We start from the raw sequence: 24,623 nt of genomic DNA, 5'->3' as shown, positions 1-24,623 counted from the left end.
TGACTACTTAAAGAACGGTCTCCTAATGTCTCAATGTAAATACATTAAATACCTTTTCACTAGAACCAAAATGCTTCCTACGAAGCCTATGTCATCTCTTACGACTGCTTCCCTTAAGCTGTCCAAATTTGACTCTCCAAGCTATGAAGATGATCATCACTTCCGTAGCATTGTAGGAGGTCTGCAATATCTCTCCTTCACAAGACCTAACATCTTATTTTCCGTAAACAAAGTATGTCAGTTCATGCACTTACCAAACACAATCCCACTAGGCTGCAGTAAAGAGAATACTTCGGTATCTCAAAGCCACCATCAATTTTGGCCTATGCTTCTCAAACACTTCTTCATTCACTTTGAATGCATACTCTGATGTGGACTGAGTAGTATGCGTAGATGGTCGTTGTTCTACTAGAGGATTCTTCATTTTTCTTGGAAAAAATCTTCTCCTTGGACTCAAAAAAACAAAGGACAGTTGCACGATCAAGCACGAAAGCTGATACAAGTCTCTAGCTTAAGCTGCTGTTGAGGTGATCTGGATACAAACTCTAATTCGTGAGCTTGGTATTTCCTTATCCAAGGCCCCAACCTTGTGATGTGACAACCTTTGGGCCACCTATTTGACTGCAAATCCAGTTTACCACTCAAAAACCAAACACATAGACATTGATTTCCACTTTGTCCTTGATCGAGTTGCTGCCAATACACTTCATGTTTCCTATATTAATTCACAAGATCAGCTAGCAGATGTCTTTACAAAGCCACTGGTTTCAGGAACAATTCTTCAGATTTTGGACAAGTCTCAAAGTGCTGTCCACCCCATTGGACTTGAGAGGGTATGTTACAATAGATGATAGTGCTAAGGCAAATGTACAAGAAAATAATATTCTAGAATGAGCTGTAGACAATTGTATTTGTTTTTCTCTTGTAACCAACTTTTATTACCTTTTGCTTGTATAAATATATGATAGAATCATCAATGAAATGCACCGAGTGTTGAAGCAAACCTTACTCTGTCAGAACAGTCCTATACTACATAGACTGACCCCGAGATGGTTGTATGAAAATTACGTCTCTATTATTATTTCAATGTAATGAGATCTCTTGAAAGTCTTCAAATGGATTATGGGATTTAAGGGTTAAAAAGAAGAATTTGGTCGGATCTTCAAGTGAAATTACATGTATTAGGAATTTCGCTGCTTATCTTATTATAGAATCCTATATCAATTAAATTGGGTGTTTATGTAAGTAATTCTAATATGTTATGATCCACCTGATTCATTTAACTAATTAATTTTCAAAACTTTATAAATGTGACATTTTCCGTCATTCTTAAGATTATTTAGCATTGTTTTAAAAAATAAATTTGAAAATTGATAGGTACTATCATTTCGAGTGAAATGGCGTTGTATATATGTAAACTTTTTCATAGATTACAAAGGGATAACATTGCTAAATGCAATAATAGATAGATCAGTGATAAAAGGGGTTCATAAAGGCAGAAAAGTTGAGTTTCAAATCATCCACGCGAGGCAAAAGAGAGCTGCATTTCAAAATAAGCCTTTCCCGTTCAAAATCAATGCTCTATTACTCTTTAAAGATTCCAATGGGACCGAAAAAATAATCAGAGAACATTGTTTTATCATTTGGCAGCAGAACTCGCAACTGAGGAAAAAAAGGGCCTCTGTCATGATCACATATCAACTTTTGGACTGTCTTTTCAAATTCAAAGCTTGACCACCACAACGATTAATCACATACTTGCCAAAATTTGATCCTATTTACCCTTTCCCCGGATTTTAACATCTAGAGTCCACTGAACCTTCCCCTCCGGCAATGGGATAGACTTCGGCAAGCGTAGTGGCACCTCAAACTCACCAAAAGTAGTCAAAGGAGAAGGTAGATGCAGGTTTTCAGGCCCAATTCGCACAGAAAGCTGCCTTTCCACCTGAAATGGCAAAGAATATGTATCAGTGGGAAAAATAAGAAAAAGTGGGGATTAATAGACCTAGAGAATAAAACAGCTGTCCCCGATTTTTATCCCAGATATTTATAGGGTAACTTCATTCCATTCCAAAACTTAAAAACTAGCCACACTGAAAAGGGTCTTTAGAAGAAACATTTTAAATCCATGTACTCGAAACCTCCACAAACACCTTTAATCAGTAAATGTGTATCTTGTAATCTCAATAATCAGATCTTATCCACGGAAAAAAGGAAAATACCTTAGTGTACTTTGTAGGTCAAAAGCTGAGTGTGATCAAATTACATTATCTTTTTCTGTAGGTTTTTTTATAGGTAAGTTACAAGAAGTATTATACCTTTCTCTGATAACTTGAGGGCCTTGACTACGATAGAGGTAGACATGAAGTGAGCCCTACAACATTTATTAAACATTTAATATTGTCTTAAAAATCCACACGTACAGCAGTAAATGTTGTAGGCTCTCTTCGTGTGTCTATCGCTCTCTCACTTGAGGCCTTCAAGTTTGGATGGATCCTTTTCCACTCTAGATAATTACCAGCTTATAGCTATTGACAACAAAATGTTAGCCATATGTCTGAAGAATCAAACTGTGTCTTTTGATAAGTTCATTAAACCAATTACAGGGCCCTCAAATGAAAATGCTACTCAAATTTAAGAGGAAACTAATGATTACTCCCACAGAAATAGCTTATTAAGCTTAAGACCAGCCATGTTCTTTGGTATAGAATGCTAAGTTTGTTAAGAAGCAATATGTTAATGAATTCAGCTTGATCAAAATGAGAACCCTGCGATGGATGAGTGAAAGTAGGAATAATAAAATAAAGAGTGAAGGCATCCCTTCAAAGGGTATGGGTGGCTCCCAGGTTTGGAAAAGATGGAGGAGAGTCACTAAAGTTGGTTTGTGCATGTAAAAGAGAAACTGTGACGAACCAAAGGAAGGCCGAGCCACATGTGGGCTTATACTAAAATAGATTCGTCAAGGTTGTAGTTAGAGCTCATTTGACTCATTATAAACTGCAAATATTGAGATCTTATTCACTACCATCCTTATACTCAATTCAGGCTATTACAAACTCCTCCACTCAAATCACTGGTTAGGTCATTCAAGAGATGGAAAAGCTCAAGTCTCGCTTCAAATTAGAGACTAGCCTTGATACCATTTGTAACAACCTGAGAAATACCTAGTTATCTTTTTGAGTTTTGCTACATACAAGCACAGTCGCGCACTAATCTGTGCACCAATACTGATTTATTCATACTTAAAATTTAAATTAACACTGTTTTCAATAAAATCTACTTTTTGATCAATCACATCACATTGGTGCACAGATTAGTGCACAATTGTGCTTGCAACTATAGTTTTCCTATTTTTTTTATAAGTAAAGATTTTATTCATCAAATAGGCGAAGCCCATGTACACAAGAAGTATATAAAAGAAACACCTAAATACATTCTAATACTAGAACAACAAGAACAAAAACTCATGGACTGCCCTTCCATTAAGTACAATAGCTGAAAACCAACTAAACAAGGAACACATAAAAAATTTCTAGAATTCATCTACATTGTGTTCCCTATTATTAAGACACCTCTCAACTAGGGCTGTGCAAATCTCCGATTATTCGGATTCCGTCCGATCTCCACTCCTATTCCGACTTCGATGGAGTCAGAGTGTTCGGACATCAGAGTCGGAATCGGAGTAGTTCCGAAAATATTTTCGGAGTTCGGAGTCGGAGTTCAAATTTACTCCGAACTCTGATAGATATACTTAATATATTTAATATTACAATATATATAAAGGATGTTTCATTGGCCTAATGGTCATTAATGTTTTTATTAAACTCCATTACTGGAGTTCGAGCCCCCCCAACGACCCAAGTGACCAAATGGTTTTTGAGAATAAAATCAATAAAGTAAAAATATTGGAGTGTAGTCCCATGAACAAATGTTCTAGACTAAAATTAATAAAATATTAAAGAGTAAAACCAAACCATCAGTGGAGTAGTCCTGACTCCCCCCACGTGAAATTTGGAAGCTTTTTGAACAAATGTTCCCCAACCCTCTCTCATTTCTCTATCATTTCTCTATCTTTGTGCAGCGCCCATTCTTTGGAGTTTGGAAGCTTTTTTAAAATAATTGTTCCACAAACCCACGATCAATTCTCTCTCTCATTTCTGCATCTTTGTGCAGCACCCATTCTCTCTATTTTTCTCAGTTCTACATCTTGCAAACTCGAAGGCATGTCCATTCTCTCTATTTTTCTCAATCTCTCCCCATCTCCTGCGTAGGAGCCATGTCCAACGAGGAGCACTACTTCGAGTTCCAGCCCAAGCCTTGCAAAGTTTTCTTTTTTCTAACATTTCGATCCTCTCTCCCTCTGCCTCTTATGGTGATCGTGATTACTTAGAATGAAATTATGCAACTTTACAAAATAGGAACTCCGATAGGAGCTTCGATCGGCGTTCCGAACTCTGACCTCTGTTCAGAGTCGGAGTTGGAGCCAAATTTTGCCTCCAACATCAGTCAGAGGTCGGAAGACACTCCTACGACTCCGTCGGAGTTGGAGCTCAGGCCTACTCTCAACAAATGAATCATCTTCCATGCAGCTGCAGCAAGAATGAAGTCTAGACCAACATGCAAGTCTACCACTGATTTTGGCATAACCCAGCACAGTCTGGATCTTCTAAACACACCATCCCATAACCCTTTAGCCATATCACAATGTATAAGTAGATGGTCCACTGATTCCGCAGCTTTCTTACACATGAAGCACCACTCCAAAACAATCATACCACGCTTTCTCAAATTGTCAATTGTCTGAATGTTCCCGATTGCTGCTGTCCAAACAAAAAAAGCAACCTTTGACTGAACATGAACCTTTCATATACTCTTCCAAGGAAAAGAGATGTTATGCTGATTGTACAATGTCTTATAATATGATCTAACAGAAAACTTTTTAGATACTATGTATCTCCAGTACATTTGATCCCTCTCATGTCATCTAATAACCATTGAATACAACAACCTGAAAAAATTTAACCTCCTCAATTTCCCAATCCCGAACAGGTCTGAAAAAACTGACATCCCAATGCACATCTTGATTAGAGTGACTCATCAACTTGGAAATTGAGGCCTGCTGATTAACAGCCAATCTGAAAAAAGCTGGAAAAGCTGTAAACAGTGCAGTCTCACCACACCAAACATCAAACCAGAATCGAACTCTTGAACCATCACCTACCACAAAATTGACTTGTTTCACAAAATTATCCCATCCTTTTCTAATAAATTTCCATAAACTTACACCATAAGTCCCCCTACTCTCCTTAGTTTACCAACCCCCCCAATCACTTCCATTCTTCCGGACAATCACCCCCCACCACATTACTCCCTTTTCCTAACGAAATCTCCACAACCACTTCCCCAACAACACCTTGTTAAAACTACACAAATTATGAACCCCCAAGCCTCCATCAGTAATTGGACAGCAAACTATTTTTCCAGTTTACTAAAGGAATTTTATTCTCCTCTCCCAAACCTCCCCACAAAAAAGCTCTATACAACTTTTCAATACAATTAGCCACACCTACTGGTAAAGGAAACAAAGAAAGAAAGTACATTGGGATATTAGAAAGAATACTCTTTATAAGGTTGATTCTACCCCCTTGTGATAAATACAACATTTTCCACGCCGCCAACCTTTTCTCAATCTTCTCAACCACCCCATCCCAAACATACTTTGCCTTGAACGATGCCCCCACCAGCAGGCCTAGATATTTAATGGGCAAAGAAGCAACTCTACATCCCAATAAATCCGCCAAATTATTAATATTATGCACATCTCCCACCAGGACCAGCTCTGATTTACCCAAATTCACCTTTAACCTGGAGACGGCTTGAAAACATAACAAGACAGCCCTCAATGCTTGAATCTGTTCCCCAACAGCATCACAAAAAATGAGAGTATCCCCAGCAAGAAGTAAATGTGATATAAAAGTAAAGCCATTATTATTACCCATCGAAAAACCTGAAATAAAACCTCCTCTTAACATGGCCTCCACCATAAGGCTCAAAGCCTCCATAACAAGAACAAACAAAAATGGGGATAACGATCCTCCCGTCTCTATCCTCTTGAACTCTGAAAAAAACCACAAGGCTGCCCATTAACTAAAACTGAAAACCGAGCAGTCAAAATAAAATGTCTAATGCAACCACACCACCTGTCACCAAAACCACATCTTCTAAGCATGTAGAAGAGAAAATCCTAATTTACGTGATCGTATGCCTTTTCCATGTCCAGCTTACAAAGAACACCCGGAACACCTTCTTGCAACCGACTATCTAAACACTCATTCGCAATCAGCACATAATCAATGATTGTCAGCCTCTAACAAAGGCATTTTGGGGTTTAGAAATAATCTCATCCATCACCTTGCTCATTCGATTTGCCAAAACCTTTGAAATTATCTAATAAATTCCACTAACCAAACTAATGGGACGAAAATCCTTCAACTTCGAAGCACCCACGCTCTTAGGGATTAGAGCAATAAAAGTGGCATTCAATGACTTCTCAAACTTTGGAAAATCATAAAATTCTTGAAGAACCTGCATTACCTCCTATCGCACTATCTCCCAGCAATCTTGAAAGAAAGCCATAGAAAACCCATCCAGGCCAGGAGCTTTGTTTCTTCTCATCCCACAAACCACCCACCCGATACAGCTCAACCTCTTCAAACGGCTTCTCAAGCCAGGTTGCTGTAAAAGAATCCACAGCCTCAAGATTTGGACCATCAACTTTAGGTCTCCAATCCTCTGTCTCAGTTAGAAGAGTACCATAAAACTGCACAACATGATCTTGAATCTCATCGGGTGTAGAGAGCACATTATTATCGACTTTAATCATCTCTATAGCATTGTTGCGCCTATAAGAGTTAGCCATTTTATGAAAGAAACTAGCGCACTTATCCCCCTCTTTAAGTCGTAGAACTCTCGATTTCTGCCTCCAAGAAATTTCTTCCAACAAAAGTACACTCTCGAGTTGTAACACCAATTCTTTCTTTCTTAACAATGATTCCTCACTTTCCCCCTCAACCTCCAAGGCCTGTAGCTCCTCATAAAGAGGTTTTTTCTGCTGCTCTACATTCCCAAAAACTTTCTTATTCCACTTCTTCAAATCAGCCTTCAAAGCTCTGAGTTTACTTGCCAAAACAAAGCTAGAAGTCCCTGCAAAATGATAAGAGTGCCACCAACTTCTCACATCCTCTACAAACCCTCAACTTTAAGCCACGTATTCTCAAATTTAAAATAACGTCTACCCTCACTAATACCCCCACAATCAAGTAAAATGGGAAAGTGATCAGAACATACCCTGGGCATTCTTTTTTTACGTACCTCCAGATAATGGGTCTCCCAAGAAGAAGAGACCAAGAATCTGTCTAGCCTTAAACCTCCTCTACTATTATAGAGATCACGTATATCCACCTCCCCTCCCCAACAAAACAAAAAAAACAAAAACCCAAACCAAAGGCAGATCCAACAATTCCAAATTAAAAATCAACTGAGAAAAATTCTCCATGGCTGAAGACATAGATGAATTACCTCCCTCTCACTTGGGAAACAAGTTATGTTAAAATCCCCACATATGCACCAAGGCAAATCCCACAAGTAGTACAAACCTGACAATTCATCCCATAACATGTATCTATCCCAATCCCTGTTTGGCCCATAAACACTTGCCAAAGCCCAAATCCATCCATCCATCATCTATATTTTTTAAAACACAAGCCACCAAGAAAATTCCAACACAATCCTCCACCAACTCAACAACTCTCTTATCCCACATCACCAATACACTACCTGAAGCCCCCCAAAGAAGCTAAGTAGATCCAACTAACATTACATCTCCACAAACTACGAACAATACTACTATCAACAAACTTCAATTTGGTTTCTTGGAGGCGAACAACATCAACCTTCCAACAACAAATGAGAGATCTAACGAAGACATTTATTAACGTCATTGATCCTCCTTACATTCCAAGACAAAATTTTAGGCTTCATTAACACAAGAAAATCCCTCCCTTTTACTCTGTCCCTCCCCATAGTTCCCTCCTTGTTATCATAATTAATAGAGCATTGCAAACGTTTTAACTCTCTCTCCTTCCTCACAGCTGATTTCATGGCTGTGGAAAAACCAGCTTCTATCGCTACTAGTAGAGCCTTAAATTGTTCTTCAAACCCTTCAAATGATATTCCCACACATACCTGTAACTCCTCCACTTTTTTTAACACCCAATCTGAGATTTCCTTGGAAGCAAGCTGAGGGGGAAGCATCCGTAAAAGCATCAGACTACCCAACTCCTCCTCAACACTAGTTTCTTCAAGTTCATCCATCTGTGTAATAGAATCCATACTCTCATTCTTGGAAAAACTTCCCCACTGTAAAGTCTCATCCATAACATTCAATCCAATCTCAGTTTCTACCTCAAAATCTGCATCCATCTCCCACTGTCGACTCCCCTCGATAGCCAAGACCTACTTCAACAAACTAGTGCCAGCATCCAGCATCCACCAGATTTTTCTCGTTGCCAATAGGAACCAAAGCCGTTGCACAACCTTCAGATTTCTCAACGATTTCACCCTCCTCATTTTCCGCCACCCGAGACACTGCCACTACACCACCAGAATAGTCAAAAGTTTCCGTCGAACTTTTCTGTGCCAGAACTGGGACCGTCGACTCGGGTATCGGCACCGATACAAAATCATTAACCTCTGAAATATCGGAAAACTTTTGTTTCTGCTTCCAAACCATATCTGATAATACCAAGTTATATATGAGCTAAGGATACAATTGGAGCTCCTTAATACTATTATAACATGCAAGAAGTTCTACCTCCTAGGCAGTGTATAACCTCAATCACCAGCCTTCTAAAACTCGATCTAGAGTGCTCTAGACATTGATTAATACACTGATGAGAAAGAGTGTTAGAGGTTAAGTTAAGGAATGAAAGGAGATGGAAGGAGAGTTGAAATATGTTGGTGAGAGAGATGCAAAAGGATGTGTTATTAAGGAGGTAGCATAAGATGTGATTTTAGATAGGATAGAATAAGGAAAAGGAATACATGTGGCCACCCGATTAGTTGGGGAAGATCCATAAGTTGCCCTAATTTCTATTCAATTATCAAACACGTAGAATAAAAGCCAAACCTCAGCTATGATATCATCCTTTGTTACAGGGGAACGCAATTCTATAGGCTCGTCTTTTGTGGCACGCGAACGAAATTTATCAACATTGATCAATCTCCGCAATACCTGCAAAATCTTAGACAAGTTACATACAGAAATCTAATGTAAGTGCACTCAATCAAAGACATTCACAAGTTACTTTTTAATGATAGAACAACCTGAGATCGGACGTCAGCCTATCAACTTTGATGGATGTGCACCTATTCTCTCCAACATTACATTATTTATAGATTCAAATTATCTATATAAATCGATCAAGCACAAGGTACACAATCATGAAATTTATCTTAAACTAGCAGAGTAGAAGAATCTATCTCTTCTACTATATTAGCATAGTAAAATGGCAAGGATGAGTTTTGCCCTACTCTAATGACTCAGGGAAAGCCTAGGCCACATTTGGGTTTATTCCCCAATAGAACTTATCAATGTTTTTTTTTTTTTTTTTTTTTTTGATAGGTCTTATTCCCCAATTATCAATGTTATAATTGGAACTCCTTGAAACCATTATAAATGGAAAGAACTTCTCCCCCCTAGTCAAGGGGGGATCTCATTCACCACCCTCCTATACTCACTCAAACCAAGGTATTATCATTCCACGCTAAAATCTCTGATGAGCAAAGGAAAGTCCAAGCCACATCTACACTTAATACTCCAATGTGACAATTGGAACCATTATAAATTGCAAGACCTTTTCTTCCTAAGGAACGTAGGATCTCATTCACCATCCTCATATATTCACTCAAGCCAGCGTATTATTCCTATCATAGTATATCCATTTAAAAACTTACATAACTTTATGAGCATAACACAACATGATGTACATATAATATTTTTACCAGTTGCTTTTAGGGTCTTCAAATATGATACAAATTAGATATATAACTTGATGAACATAACACAACATGATGTACATGTAATATTTTTACTAGGTACTTTTAGGGTCTTCAAAAATGATACCCATTTTTTTTTTTTTTTTTTTAATGACGGGAGAACCACCGTGAGCCCTTAGGACTCACCCATGGAACCTAAGCCCCGGGAAGACTAGCACAGAAGCCCACTGCCATGGCCTCCCACTTAAATCGCAGTTTGATCCTTGGGGAAATCGAACCTGTGACATGGGGCTCATGCACACAAGTTCGCCCTTACCACTTGGGCTACCCACCGGTGGGTAAATATGATACCCAAATTAGAACACCAAAGTATCCTGATTTTAATAGCAATGAGTTTAGGCACAAACCAGTTTAGATTTATCTAGACGTCTTGCAGCCTTCTCGTATTCTTTCATCTTATCTTCCTTAGACTCTTTAACCACTTTAACTTCCTCTTCCTCCTCCTCAGGTTGGTAGATCTGAAGCAAATAAAATGACAAGCATATAATCAGCAATACATCACCTAACATAAGAAAGGCATTGTTGTGTCATTTTTTGGAAGATACTTTGATCTGAAGTCAGAAGTCACATCTACAGCCATGCAGATAATATGGGAAAAATTAAAATAAACAATCAGCTCATACTTCACTAAAATTGTGAAAGAGAAAGACTATACTGAAAGAACACTTAGGGGATACTTAGTCCTGCTTGGGGAATAAGATGAGATGAGAAATTTATGAATAGTAGTGAAATGGTTTGAGTTATGCTATTTTATTGGGTTTTGGGAAAAGAGAGAAAAAATTGAATAAAAATATTATTTGAAATTGAAAAGTGTTTGTGTTTGAGTGATGTTTGGGAATGAAATCTCTTCCAAACAACCCCTTAATATATTGTGCATTAGAAGTAATGTCACCTTAAGGTTACAAGAGCATATGTACTGGCACTAACATGATATTATGTTATACTAGCAGTATTCAACTACAACCAGTTTCACAAGTGCAATAACATCCCATCCTTAACACAGATTCAAAATTTGCATATGTAAGATCATATTTGCATAGGTGCACGTTTCTGTGAGTATTCATAAAACTACTGATAAGATCTGTGCAACAGAAAAGAACCTTGCGCTGTTCCCTGACAAGAAAAGCATATTTCTCAATATTTGGGACTGCCAGCAACTTAGGCATAAGGTGGTTGCGGAAATATCCCGGAGCAACTTTCACTGTCTCCCCTGCTTTCCCAAGCTTCCCTATGCTCTGAGGTTGTCAATGCCACGCAACAGTCAATAAAAATCCAACCAACAAAAAAATTGGAAAGTAGATGCAGGAAAATCTTTACATCTCTCTACTCACCGTTGTTAGAATGACTTCCAACTTCCTATATCGAAGCCCTTGAGAAGCATATAGCAATGGATTCAGCATACGATCAGACCTCTGTAGGGTAGTGTCTGTAATAATCTTCCGAAGAGCATTTCTTCCATATTGCATGTAAGCCATATAAAGTCTTTATCTATATCCCTTCTACAACACCAAAAAGAAAACAAAAACAAAAATCTTTAGCACATATCACATTAGAACACAAAAATTAAATTTTGTTTTCCCCGATAGTCTTCATAAACCAACCAAATCATGCCAGTTAACAACTTTTGACTGCCCTTCCTTCTAACCATAGTCTCGTTTCTGCATCATTTACAGCGTTAAAGTGAACTGGATTGTTCTCATTCGGGGACATGTCAGGCACCCCATAAGAGTTCACAAACATAATCTCAAGAGAACCTATGAAAAGCAAAAGGAACAAAGATAATCTATGCCTACATTACAGCTCACAAGCAATGGCATAAAACAGAAAATTTCGCCAGAAAATCTACAAAGCAATATTTCAAAGAACTCATCCACAAGTTTTCCTTGTCATTAGCAAGCTCATATAAAAAAACTCATACACAAGAAATCAATCTCAGGGGACTGGGCAGATTACCGTGGGTTGACTGAAGTAGGAACCGACGGGGACGCCTAGGGAATCTACAGAGAGAAGAAACCGATAGGGGAGATGGAACCGGCTGCGAGGGGCAGTGGTGGCCGACGGCGAGGGGCAGGGGCAGGGGCAGTTCTAGGACCTGCGAAAGCGTAAATGGAAGGCCGCACGGCTGGAGAAGAGAGAGAGAGTAAGAAGGGAGAGACGGGTCTGAGTGGGGCCGAGTGCGGTCGCGATAGGGGGGTTCCGGGGACGGCCGCACGGCGACAGAAGAGAGAGAGACGGAGTCACAGAGAGGAGAGATTGGCCTGAGAGTGAGGTCGCGGTGTCACCGTGATTTAGAAACCCTGACTACGCTAAACGGCGCCGTGTTTTCCTATAAATTTTTATAGCCGTTTTCTGGCATTTGGGCTGGGTTGGGTGGTTATATGGATCAAACACGCCGTTTTAACCTGAATTTGGGCTGGGTTTGGCTGCCGCTGGGCTGCTTTAGTTTTAGAATTTTAAATATCATTTATTTTCACAAATCACCTCATCTTATCTAATCTCATCTAATATAATAGTTATAATTTTTTTAAATTTTTACATAAAATTCAATAAAAAATTCAATTTTTTTAAATTTTAAAATAAAGATAATATTCTAACAATATTTTATTCAATCTACAACTTGAATCTTATCTTTTCTCATCTCTTCTATGTAACCAATCGAGATCTTAAACCTTATTTTTCTTTCCCTAAACCCTAAATCAAACCCTTCTTTTTTAAACCCTAAATTTAATTTTTATTTTTGTCTTAGCCATAAATTTTTTCCCTAAACCCTAAATCAACTCCTTTTTTCTAAACGTTAAATTTAATTTTTATCTTTATTTTAGCCATAAGTTTTTATTTATTTATTTATTAATGGTTTTATAATGTTTTCAACAATAAGACCTGGTTTGGATAAGAGTTGAAACACAAACCATCTCAGTGTATTTGGTACAGACAAATGATTTGTGTGTCCAAAGACAAGTTTGAGTGTATCTCGTCTCATTCCACTCGGTCCCTTGTCATCTAAAAAGTACAAAGAGACACAAAGAGATCCCTCAAATTGATGTGGCACAATACCACATCATCACAAAATTATTTTTTCATTCCCCTCACCCTCTCGCATGTATAACATTTCGTAAAATTATGTCACGTCAATTCATGATCACGTGGAATTATGCTACATCATTTTGTGAGATTTTTTTGTATTTATAACAGCCTTCTTTGCAATAATCTTTTCCAATTATGCATGTCTAACATTTTTTAGAATTCTATTTTAAATGGGTGCTAGTTATGTAAAACTTGAAATTCATAAAGAAAGATCTTAATCCTATTTTTATGGAATGACCTTGTTATAATGGTTGTGAAATACTAAAACAGGCTGTAAAGTACAATATCATTATTCAAATTAATAATATTCCATTTGAGAGTTTTTTGACTAAATAAAAATATTCAAGTTTTTTATTTTTAAATAAAAAGGTATTTTAAGAAAAAATATTAGTTTTTAAAAAATACTTTTTTAATTAAAAGATAACATAATTTTCTTCCAAATTGGGTTGAAGAAAACATCCTTAAGCTCAGATAATAAATTGGTAAGTGTTCATAGAGCATGTAAGAAATACATGCTTTTTCAATAGTTTAAATTAAAAAAAAAAAATTAAACTATGAAAAAACCACATATTTCACATATGTTGAATAGCTTTTCAAATCTAAGACTGAGTTGAAAGAAATTTCTTCCAACATAATTTGTACGCGTGTCACTTAGATTTGATCTATTTACCTCAAGGTGAAAGCCGTTGGCAGGCAAGAAAGATTAGCATAAAATTATAAATGAATGGCCGACATAGTTTTGAATTCGATTCTATTCCGGTTGGAATAGTCAGAATTTTCCATTCTGATGTAGGGATGGATGCAGTATACATTTGCAATCCATTTCTTACCAAATTCTAGCTCTTTCCAACTTGTTTGGTCAATTTCGATCATAATTTACATTCTATTCCGAAGTGTTGTAATAAAAATTTTGTAATTTTATTGAGTTTGGATTGTATTTTTGTAAGTTTTAAATCTAGAAGATATTCATATGAGTTTAAAATCTAAAGGTCATTATATATGATTTTCATTTTGTTTATAACTTTGAATATGTCCCCTTATTCTTTTTTTTTTAATCTCATTATTTTTAATAATTTCTTGGTTCTTTTATTTTTTTCTGCGTCTCAACTTAAGTTTATATTTCTCTAATAGTATTTTTTAACACAAATATCTCTACCTTTTTATGTTTTCAATGCATATTCATTTTATAAGTCTCTAATTCTTCCATATTATATATATATATATATATATATATATATATATATATTACTAATTATCAATTTTGATATATATAACTAATGCATCAACCTTGAAATATTACATTCCAGTGCTTAAATCAGAATAATCACCAAAACAAAATTTTTGGTTATGATGGCATTTGACAGACATGGGTACTCCCCTAATGGCTAGCTCTAGTGTACCTTGTGATAATCGGCATGCCATGTAGATTGCTCACAGTGGCGTGTTTTATAAGTGTACTAATTAATACATTGAAATTAACTCACTTTGTACACCACCATTCTCATGTATTCTATCTCATCCAAAAATAATCTTACTGACATGAAATCTCATCCACCTTCTTGACTGAATTCTGACTTCACCACCTCAAATGTAAGGGGGGTATTAGTGCATATAGGAATATTTTCATGATTTGGTGTATCTTAGAATACTATCATATTTTAGAATATTCTTAGGACATAATATTTTGCCATTAAGTATTGATTGTATTTCCCTATTTAGCATAGGCCTATTCAACTGTAAATAAGCTTTTCTTATACATTGAATAGACATACTTGAATAGGGGTGTCATCGGTCCAGTTTTGAACCAGACTGGTATACATCGATTTTAAAAATTTAATAATCGAGATTGAACTAATTCACCATTGAAACCGAAACTTCCAGGTTTTTTTAGTTTCGATCCAATCCAGTAAGGTTTTTTGGATAAACAAAATCATTATCCAACAAAATTTTAGTAAGTCATTGACCCATATTCCTCATTTTATGTTATATTAATATTATATTAATTTTATATTATAAAATTAAATTTTTAATATTATATTAGAATTCAAATGTTATAAGATTAATTTATATTATACCATAATTGAATGTTATATTAAAATTTATAAGATTAATTTTATATTATATCAAATGTTATATTAATTTTATATTATAAGATTAATAGAGATTAAAATTTCATCTTATCTTAATTAAAAATTAGCATATAATATATAATACAATATAAAAAATTATATATAATATAAAAAATCATATAAAAATTATTTTATATATAATATAAAAAATTAACATATATATATATATATATATTTACCAGTCCGGTTTGAATTAGTGTTCTAAATATCAAAATCAAAACAGGACCCATTTCTAACTGGTTTTTATAATTAGAAACAGGACCAAACCGGTTTCAAACTAAACCAAACACACCAGTTCGTTCGGTTCAATATTTTTTTTACAACCCTACACTTGAATATACAAGAGTTCTCTCATATACAATCTTTTACATAGTATCAAAGCATACTCAATCCCAGTCTCACTTATAAAATCTTTTGTGTCCATGGTCCATCTTTTTATTAGCAGTCATGTTCCTTCACTTTGCTATTTACATAGCACATCACGTTTAGTTTGATAGCCTTTTAGCACTTGACGATTACAGTTCGTTACACGTTAGTTGGGTGATATTGTTTTCAAATTCTAGTTGACCTCACCACCTCAAGTTTAAGGGGGGATATTAGTATATCTATAAATATTTCCATGATTTTGTGTATCTTAGAATATTGTCATATCATGGAATATTCTTAGGATAGAATATTTTGGCATTAAACCTTGGTTGTATTTGTATTTATGTCATGATTATATTTCCTTATTTACCATATGCCTATTCAACTATAAATAGGTTTTTCTTGTACATTGAACAAGCACACTTGAAGATATAGAGTTTTCTAGTGTACAATTTTTTACATCATATCAGACTATACCAGATCCTAGTATTACTCGCGAAATCGTTTGTGTCTGTGTTCCATCTTTTTGTTAGTAGACATGTTCATTTACTTTGCTATTTACATAGTACACTACATCCAATTTGATAGTCTTTTAGGACTTGACAGTTACAGTTTGTTACATGCCAGTTACTTCTTTTTTTCAATCTAATCATTTTTATATCAGACCACCAATTGACTGTACAAGTTATCATCGGCATTTTTGTACAAATGTCACCACATTCTAGTAGCTCACATGCCCCTATATGCCTCCCATACTATTGGCTATCTTCTTCCATACGTTACTTTTAAATGATTAGATGAAATCTATTTATCATAAATAAACATTTATCTAAGCTCTTTCTTAAACAAAAGTAAGCATTGGATACTTAGAAAATTTGTTGTAAACCTTGTGACTACAGGACAACATAAATTATGATATTTGGTGAAGTCTTTTCTCATCAAATCCAAAACCCAAGCATGGTTATAAATAAACTTTGTTATCTTTCTTGCATTTTTTATAGTTTCAACAATAATAGGAAAATGCCTAGGATAAAAAAAATTCTCCAACGTCAAATTTATACAATGAGCTGCACAAGGGGACCGATAGAAAGAGACATACTTCTAGTGTAACTTTTTTCCTACTGCTTTATAACTTGCATCATTGTCCATTATGAACTGTATAAGATTCTCAACTCTAACTCTTGAACAATTTCATCAAAGATGTTAAATAATGTTTTTGAATATTTTCTAAGGCCTGATGTTTTAATAGATTTCAAGAACATTGTAATTTTTGGATAATAAACTAGAAAGTTGATTATTGGTTGTTGTCTCTGTTTGTCCAATCATTTGTTATTAGTGAACAACCAGTTTCATTCCAAATCTATTTAATTTTTTGCAAATAATTCTAAACCTCAATCACAGAATTCTTTAACAAATTTCCTCTTAACTTATGTGATATCCCCTTTTTACGTGTATTTTAACTGAATGAGTATTTTAATTTAATTAAAATATTAGTTCTTTTATTTTAAATTATTATATTTTAATTGAAGTTATTTAGTTTTGATATTTGTTTTGTAGAGTTTTCTTAATTTAAATTATCGTTTTAAGTTTAAATTGCTGTGTAACTTATTTTAGTCTGTTTTTGAATTTAAAATTATGTTGTTGTTTTTACTAGTTATTTATTATATTTTAGCTTGATGTGGTGTTTAAATTATTTTATTCGTTTTATAACTTTTAAAGTCGTTTTTGTTGGATCAATTTTTGGAGTCCAGAGGTGAAGACTGTACCTCATTTCTTTTCCCCATCTTTTCTTTTTCTCTTTTTCTTTTTCTCTTTTCTTTCTTCTTTTTCTCCTCCGGTTTCCCCCTCCCCCGTGCACGTTTCTCTCTCTTTTTCCCCCCATTTTTGCCGTTTTCGTTCCATTGCCCAGAACCGCCGCTCGCCGGCGACATGTACAACACCACCCACCCAGAAATCTTTCCCTCCGGCTGGCGCACCTCCCCACCAAATTTCACCTCCATCCAAACCACCGTTAACCGCCACGAGCTCCTCCAAGCCGCGGCATTTTTGTGCTCCAGCGCTGCCGTCGTTCCACCTCCAGCCACCATCTCTTCACAACTTCATCACCTACCTTTTGCCGTCTTAAACCACCTATTTCCAGCTCCGATCTGTTGCCGGAACAGCCCCCACGAGCTTATCTTCTTTTTGGCCGTTTTTCTCTTCCACTGCCATTTCCTTCACCACTCACGGCCAACTCTCTCTCTTCCACTAGCTTCATAAATACCTCTAGGTCATTTCCTATCAATCCCAAGTCTTGATTTGTCCCCGTTCAAAAGTAGGTATTTTACAACCCATGGCCACAGTGTATTTTACACTATTACATTACTTTTTCTCCGTCGTTTGCAGCTCCTTGATCATTGAAAATTATTATATAGCGCTGTAAGTATTTTTCAAACTCTATTTTAAATTTAAATATATTATTGCTTTTACAATAAATTCATTGACTGGTTGGTTATTCCGGACTGAGTCCGAGGAGTTGGAGGTGGGATGGATTTGAGGATGGAGTTAGTTATGTTTGGTTGATGTTGATATTTGTTGGAGATTTTGTGCCTTGATATTTTCATTGCATAGTGCATGCATGTTCATGTTTAAAAAAAAAAGAAAACTGGGTTTTCGTGTAATCGCATGCATGTACATGTGGTTGTAAAAATGAAAACTGGGCTATTAAGCGAGAAATAATTTTTTGGTATATGCGAACGATTGGATTGGCTGGTTTGAGTCAAAGGCACGTGTAGGGATGGTGGTAAGCAGGGATGGTGGTAGAGTCCCGCTTGCGATTCCCGCCTACTGTGCACGCGGCATAGGGATGGTGGTAAGCAGAGACGTCGGTAGAATCCCGCCTACGGTGCACGTGTAGGGATGGTGGTAGAGTCCCGCTTGCGATTCCCGCTTACAGTGCTTTGAAGGTTTGATTTTTGGGCCATTATCTGGAATAATGGTATTGTTATGTTTAAAGGAAATGTTTTGGGCCAAAATGAGATTTTTGGCATGTGTGGAAAATGTGGACTTTTGGGATATATGCATATGGCATCATTTTCATGCATATTGTTGAGTTTAATATATTTTTATCTTATGGCGTTTGGATTATTACTTACCTATGGCACCATTTTGGTACCGTAAACTTTGTTGCAGATGTTGAGGAGGAGGAGGAGGCTGAGCCTGAGGAGACGGCTCCGTCAGAGTTTTGATTTGGAGTTGTCTTGTATTATGGTTTTGAAACAATATTTGAGACTTGTAATATTTTATTATGTATGGTTTAAACGAGTTTGTATTCAAACAAAAATTCTGGTACTTAGTTATAAGACTTTTATTATTCGCTACGTATTTTTATTGTACACTTGTTGTATGTAGACACACACTTAACACTTTGCGATAGGATGGTGACCCGTGTTGTCATCATCCCGACGCTTCAATTGCCAGGTGTCTGTACGTGGGAATTGGGGGCGTCACAGGTGGTATCAGAGCGGTTTGGCTCTGGGTAAAACCACATGTTCCGTAGGTGTAGTACCAGAAAGTTTTAAAGTTGTGATTTGAAATTTATTTTATTTAAAGTTTGCTATTTGATTTGTTTTATTTGATTTGAATTTAGTCGAGTTAGCTTGTTTGTATTTATTTATTTACTGGTGTTATTGCATGATATTTTATTTTCTTGTTATGTGGTTTTGGTTTTGGTTTTAAGTTATTTGTTTTATTTGATATTTAAATGAGGTCAATGGTTGTGTTATGGCAGGAAGATGGTACGATCGACAATACTGTTCAGTATGAATATTTAGCGTAGTAGGCTAAAATTTTTATCTATGTGGCTTGCTGTTATAATATCGAGACTTGAAGGGAATGATATGATTTAGGCGATCTTTGTGGAGTAGGAACTGAAGTCATAGTAGGAGGGGGAATTAGTTTTAAGTCACCTAAAATGATTGAGATCTTAGGTTTTGTAGAATTTATGTAATGAGTCTTTAGAGTAGGAGATTGTAAGTTCAACTAACATCAAAAATAAATTGATGAGAATTTCATTTTAAGATTTAAGGTTTTGTGGACTCTAGGAAATAATTTGTTTTCAATAAATGTTTTAGATTTTGAAAGTTTTGGGAGGCGATTGTTTTATTATCGGATCTAAGGTCTTCAATCTTGTTGATTTCAGAGAATGATCTTTAGATGATCAAAGGTTTTAGAATGACTTGATGAACTACTTTATAGTAAGACTTGAGTTTTAGATATACAGATTTGGTATGCTAACTCGATCTACCCTAGAGTTTGATTACTTTGTAACCATTACCATATGGGTGATCAGAGTTAAGTTTTTTATATGAAAATTTTCGAGCAGCGTATTTTATAAGGTTTAGGCGTGTTGCTCTAGTTCAAAAATGGTTATTATTATCTTGAAGTTATAGTATTCCTTTGCATAGATGGAGGTTTCAAACCTGAGTGCAATGATGGTCCTAGATAGAGTGAGCGTACTTGGGTTAGATGGCTATTTTCTTATTTAAGCTTGGACGGGAAAATGTTGTAGTTTAGTTGAATCCATAAGGATGAAGGCAGGAGCCGTGAATGAACGGAGGTAACAACTAATAAGAGCACAAGGAATCTAAGGTTAAAATTCTATAGGATTTATGGAATGAGTTTATGGAACCTGAGATGGTAGGTTCAACGAGCATTTGAAGAGTCGATTAAATTGAAACTTTTAGATTTTGCCTAAAGCAAATTGATGACATTTTGTGAGTTAATTTGTCTACAGTCATTAAGACATCAATTCGTCTGATTTAAGTAATCGATGTGTAGATTTTCAAGAAGAGATTTTCTCTATGAGACTCGAAGGTAATGTTTTTGCTAACTCATGAAGAGGGTTGTTTTTAAAAAAAAAAATGTTTTGGAAAATGTTTTGGTTTAGAAAATGCTTATTCTCGAGTTGGGGGTTATAGGGTTGGTAGATTTTAGGAAATGATTCTTTTCAGGTTTCAGGACTAAGGTGGTGTAGGTTAGGAAATAATTTTGTTGATCCTAAAAATATAGGTCCATCCAGGGTGTTGGAGACAGTAGTTTATGTGTTGGTATTAAATAAGTATGTTAATTTGAGTGTTGGTATTTTAGTATTTTTTGGGTTTGAGGCTGTATGTTCGGCCGACTTTCAGGAATGAATTTTGACATATTTAAGGATATAAGTTGAGCAGATTCAGGAATGATTTTGTTGATTTGAGGATATAAGTCTAGATGATGGAAATGGTAGCAGTGGATCACTTATACGTTGGATGATTATTGGTTTTGGTTGTGAGTTTTTGATAAGATGATCGAAGTGTACAGTCAAAGTGGGTTACTCAATGGAATGATGGTAGGCAATGATTGTTGTGATTATTCTTAGGAATTAATTGTGACTTGAGTTCACTTAGAAATTTAAACTCGGGAGCTATATTGTGTCTTAGAGACTAAGTGTCCAGTCGGAAGAATTATAGACATTATTATTTAATTTGAGGAGTGTTTGTTAGGTCACCATGTGTGGTGTATGATGAAATCTTGGATGTTGGAACTTAGGCATCAACAGTGGATAACATAAATAGATTTAGAAGGTAATATGGCTTTAGGATCCAAGAGTATTGTGCAATAATTTTGGAGGATTGAAGATTAGAGTAGTATGGCCTGCCTTGAGGTTTAATTGGGATGTGCAATTGAATAAACTAGTCATGTAGATACTGGCTTATGGAAGTAGATATAAGTGGGCAAGTTACCAAGAAGGTTTCAATAATGTTTTGGTGAGTTTTATGGTGGTTCATATTAAGATTAGTCATTGTCAGGTTATATGATATTCAGAATTTAGGTGATGAACTTTTAAATATAGATTGTTAGGTAAAAGTTTATAGTTGCTCTTGTGGGTTGGTCGGTATAGATTCGAGCCTTTTAGGTTATGTTCCTTACTTGAGATGTGTCAGTTTTATTTTGAAAGGATGATTCTTGTTTTCATTTTGGGATGTTGAGGTTGATGGGTATTGATTTCTGTCAACAATCATGGATGTATTTTTGCAGAATGTTGATTTTTTATTAGGGCAGCGATGGTCAACTGAGGAATGAGTGGTAATTTATGGTTTTTGGAGATATATTATTTCCTATAGAAATATGGTAAATGTTTTCTTGTGATTAGGTGTTGATTGAGCTTGTACTTGATAATGTTAATTTATGAGGTTATAACCTTTATGTAGTTTGGCGAGTTATTAAAGTGTGCGCGAAAGCATGATTTTTGGAAATACTTAGATATTCAAATTTTGTGTTGATTTTGAGGAATTAGTAGTGATTCGAAATTTTAATGGGAGATTAATCATTTGGTCGTGAAAATTTTATTTATTGATGGTTAACTTTGAAAGTGGCTATTAGGTTACCAAAGTTGGAATAGGATAAAAGTTCAGAAGGTAAAGCAGAGACATCGTTGATATTAACAACTTATGGTGTGAAGATAATAACCATTGGAATTCGTTGGGAGTTATTGATGATATGTATCTCTCAAATATGTTCGGAGTTGTATCTTGTATCCTATTTTGGCGCTGATGTATGACCTCACAAATTTCGAGAACGAAATTTCTTTTCAAGGGAGGGAGGATGTGATATCCCCTTTTTACGTGTATTTTAACTGAATGAGTATTTTAATTTAATTAAAATATTATTTCTTTTATTTTAAATTATTGTATTTTAATTAGATTTATTTAGTTATGATATTTGTTTTGTAGAGCTTTCTTAATTTAAATTATCGTTTTGAGTTTAAATTATTGTGTAATTTATTTTAGCTTGTTATTTAAAATTATGTTGTTGTTTTTACTAGTTATTTATTATATTTTAGTTTGATGTGGTGTTTAAATTATTTTATTCGTTTTATAGCTTTTAAAGTCATTTTCGTCGGATCAGTTTCTAGAGTTCAGATGTGGTTTTATAGCTTTTAAAGTCTTTTTCGTCGGATCAATTTCTGGAGTCCAGAGGTGAGGACTGTACTTCATTTCTTTTCCCCATATTTTCTTTTTCTTTTTCTCTTTTCTTTTTCTTTTTCTTTTCTTTCTTTTCTTTCTTCTTTTTCTCCTCCGGTTTTCCCCTCCCCCGCACACGTTTCTCTCTCTCTTTCCCCCCTCCATTTTCGCTATTTTTGTTCCACCGCCCAGAAGTACCGCTCACCGGCGACGTGTACAACACCATTCACCTAGAAATCTTTCCCTCCGGCCGGTGTATCTCTCCACCAAATTTCACCTCCATCCGAGTCACCGTTAGCCGTCACGAGCTCCTCCAAGCCGCAACTTTTTTGTGCTCCAGCACTGCCATCGTTCTACCTCCGGACACCATCTTTTCACAGCTTCATCACCTACCTCTTGCTATCCTAAACCACCTATTTCCAGTTCCGATCCGTTGCCGGAGCAACCCCTAGGAGAAGGAGGACAATGAGTTCTCAATTGGTAACATACGATTGGCCTTAAAAGGCCAACCTTCATTTCCCCTTAACCCCAAGCATAATGCCAAGTGTTACCATCTGGAAATTCAAAAGGATGAGGGGCTTCCTACTAAGGGAACCCTTCTCCTTAATTTATTACATGATCATATCCCATATAAGGGTACAATGGGAGCTATTAGTGTAAAAATAATATGATGGCATATTCCTATGACTAAACATAGTCCAACTAAGTTGTAAATATGTTGAGTAAAGTCTATGTTGCAATTCAAACAAAAAGTGCAAAGAGTGCAAATTCGTAAGACTTGATGAGATTGACCTAGCTAGAGTAAACTATCATAATTGAGTTACAAAGCTAACTCAGTTATCTTCAAATTTATATTTCACAAGGATCTTCAAGTTCTAATGGTTACAAGGTTAGAAACTAGATGGAAAGTTTGCTTGAACAAAAATCTTGAGACTCACTTTTTCACTAGGTTTGGACTCTCATAGTGGTCTAATCAAACCCTAACTATATATTGAACAATATGCAAGACTTTTAGGGTGTGGAGAGATGCCATAGTTGTTGAGTCCATTGGTGTGAATGTGTACTGCTGAGTCCATCATATTATATATTGGTGAGTCCATTGATGTGAATGTGTTCGTTGGCTAGAAGGATTCCTAAAGTTTTCTAGTTGTAGAGATAGAGTTGGTACTTATAGTGAAACTATAAAAAGGCAGGTGGTCTAGAGTTGCTAGGGTGTAAAAATTGAGTGTGATACTTGTGGTGTTACAAGCCAAAGTAAAGGGTCTTGTAAATTTTTTTAAATTAGTTTTAATTAACTAAATTTCTACAGCAGATTATAGGTGGTGACTAAGACCCGGAGTGGTTTTTGATCTTAAAGGTATTATTCAAATAAATTTTCAGTTTGTTACCAAAATTGATGCATTGGATATTTATTGTGATATGATTGATTTTTAAATTAAATAGTCCAATAAAGTTATAAAACACATATCCACTCACTCTCTAGATAAATTTGGGATTTGAACATTTACTTTTCAGTTGGTAGCAGACCTAGGTTCAATCTATTAGGACTCAATTCCTAAGTGTGATCCTACATCAAGTGGTCAAAAGGATAGATCTCATTTTGCTAGCCCCTTACCTTGATGAAAGCATTATGATTATTATAAAGTTTGAATGGGAGCTCTACTTAAGATATTTGATGAACAAGTGTGGGTAATCATAGAAAAAAGATTGAAAATGCCTATCTTAATTGTTGAGGGTGTAGAAGCTCCCAAGGATACCAACAGTTGGTCTAAATATGAGATCAATGAGTGTAATTGGAATTGTAAATGTTTAAATACAATCTTTGTGGCTATTTCTTCTTAAGAATTAAGAGAATTAGATGTGTGAAATTGTCAAAGATGCATGGGGCATATTACAAGTCACTCATGAAGGAACTAGATTAGTGAAAAATTCTAAGTTTCAGATGTTG

At 35.6% G+C, this 24,623-nt stretch overlaps 1 protein-coding gene across 1 annotated transcript; it reads right to left on the bottom strand.

Annotated features, from left to right (window-relative positions):
* Positions 1 to 1,545: 1,545 nt before the first annotated feature.
* Positions 1,546 to 12,429, bottom strand: LOC122313622 (50S ribosomal protein L9). The gene is made up of 6 exons (XM_043128782.1): positions 12,070 to 12,429; positions 11,448 to 11,615; positions 11,217 to 11,351; positions 10,464 to 10,574; positions 9,188 to 9,292; positions 1,546 to 1,945 (listed from the first exon to the last, which is right to left on the bottom strand). The coding sequence occupies exons 2-6, from the start codon at positions 11,589 to 11,591 to the stop codon at positions 1,775 to 1,777; spliced, it is 666 nt and encodes a 221-aa protein (XP_042984716.1). The 5' UTR covers positions 11,592 to 11,615; positions 12,070 to 12,429; the 3' UTR covers positions 1,546 to 1,774.
* Positions 12,430 to 24,623: the final 12,194 nt, after the last annotated feature.

Source organism: Carya illinoinensis, chromosome 6 (genome assembly GCF_018687715.1).
Source record: "Carya illinoinensis cultivar Pawnee chromosome 6, C.illinoinensisPawnee_v1, whole genome shotgun sequence".
In the NCBI taxonomy this organism is placed as follows: domain Eukaryota; kingdom Viridiplantae; phylum Streptophyta; class Magnoliopsida; order Fagales; family Juglandaceae; genus Carya; species Carya illinoinensis.
This window is presented reverse-complemented; position numbering and strand designations above follow the sequence as displayed.

Coding starts and splice junctions, on each gene's coding strand:
- LOC122313622 (XM_043128782.1), bottom strand. CDS start 11,591: ATGGCTTACATGCAATATGGAAGAAATGCTCTTCGGAAGATTATTACA. Junction 11,352..11,447: donor TGGAAGTCATTCTAACAACG/GTGAGTAGAGAG, acceptor TGACAACCTCAG/AGCATAGGGAAGCTTGGGAA. Junction 1,946..9,187: donor AGGATGATATCATAGCTGAG/GTTTGGCTTTTA, acceptor TTGCCATTTCAG/GTGGAAAGGCAGCTTTCTGT.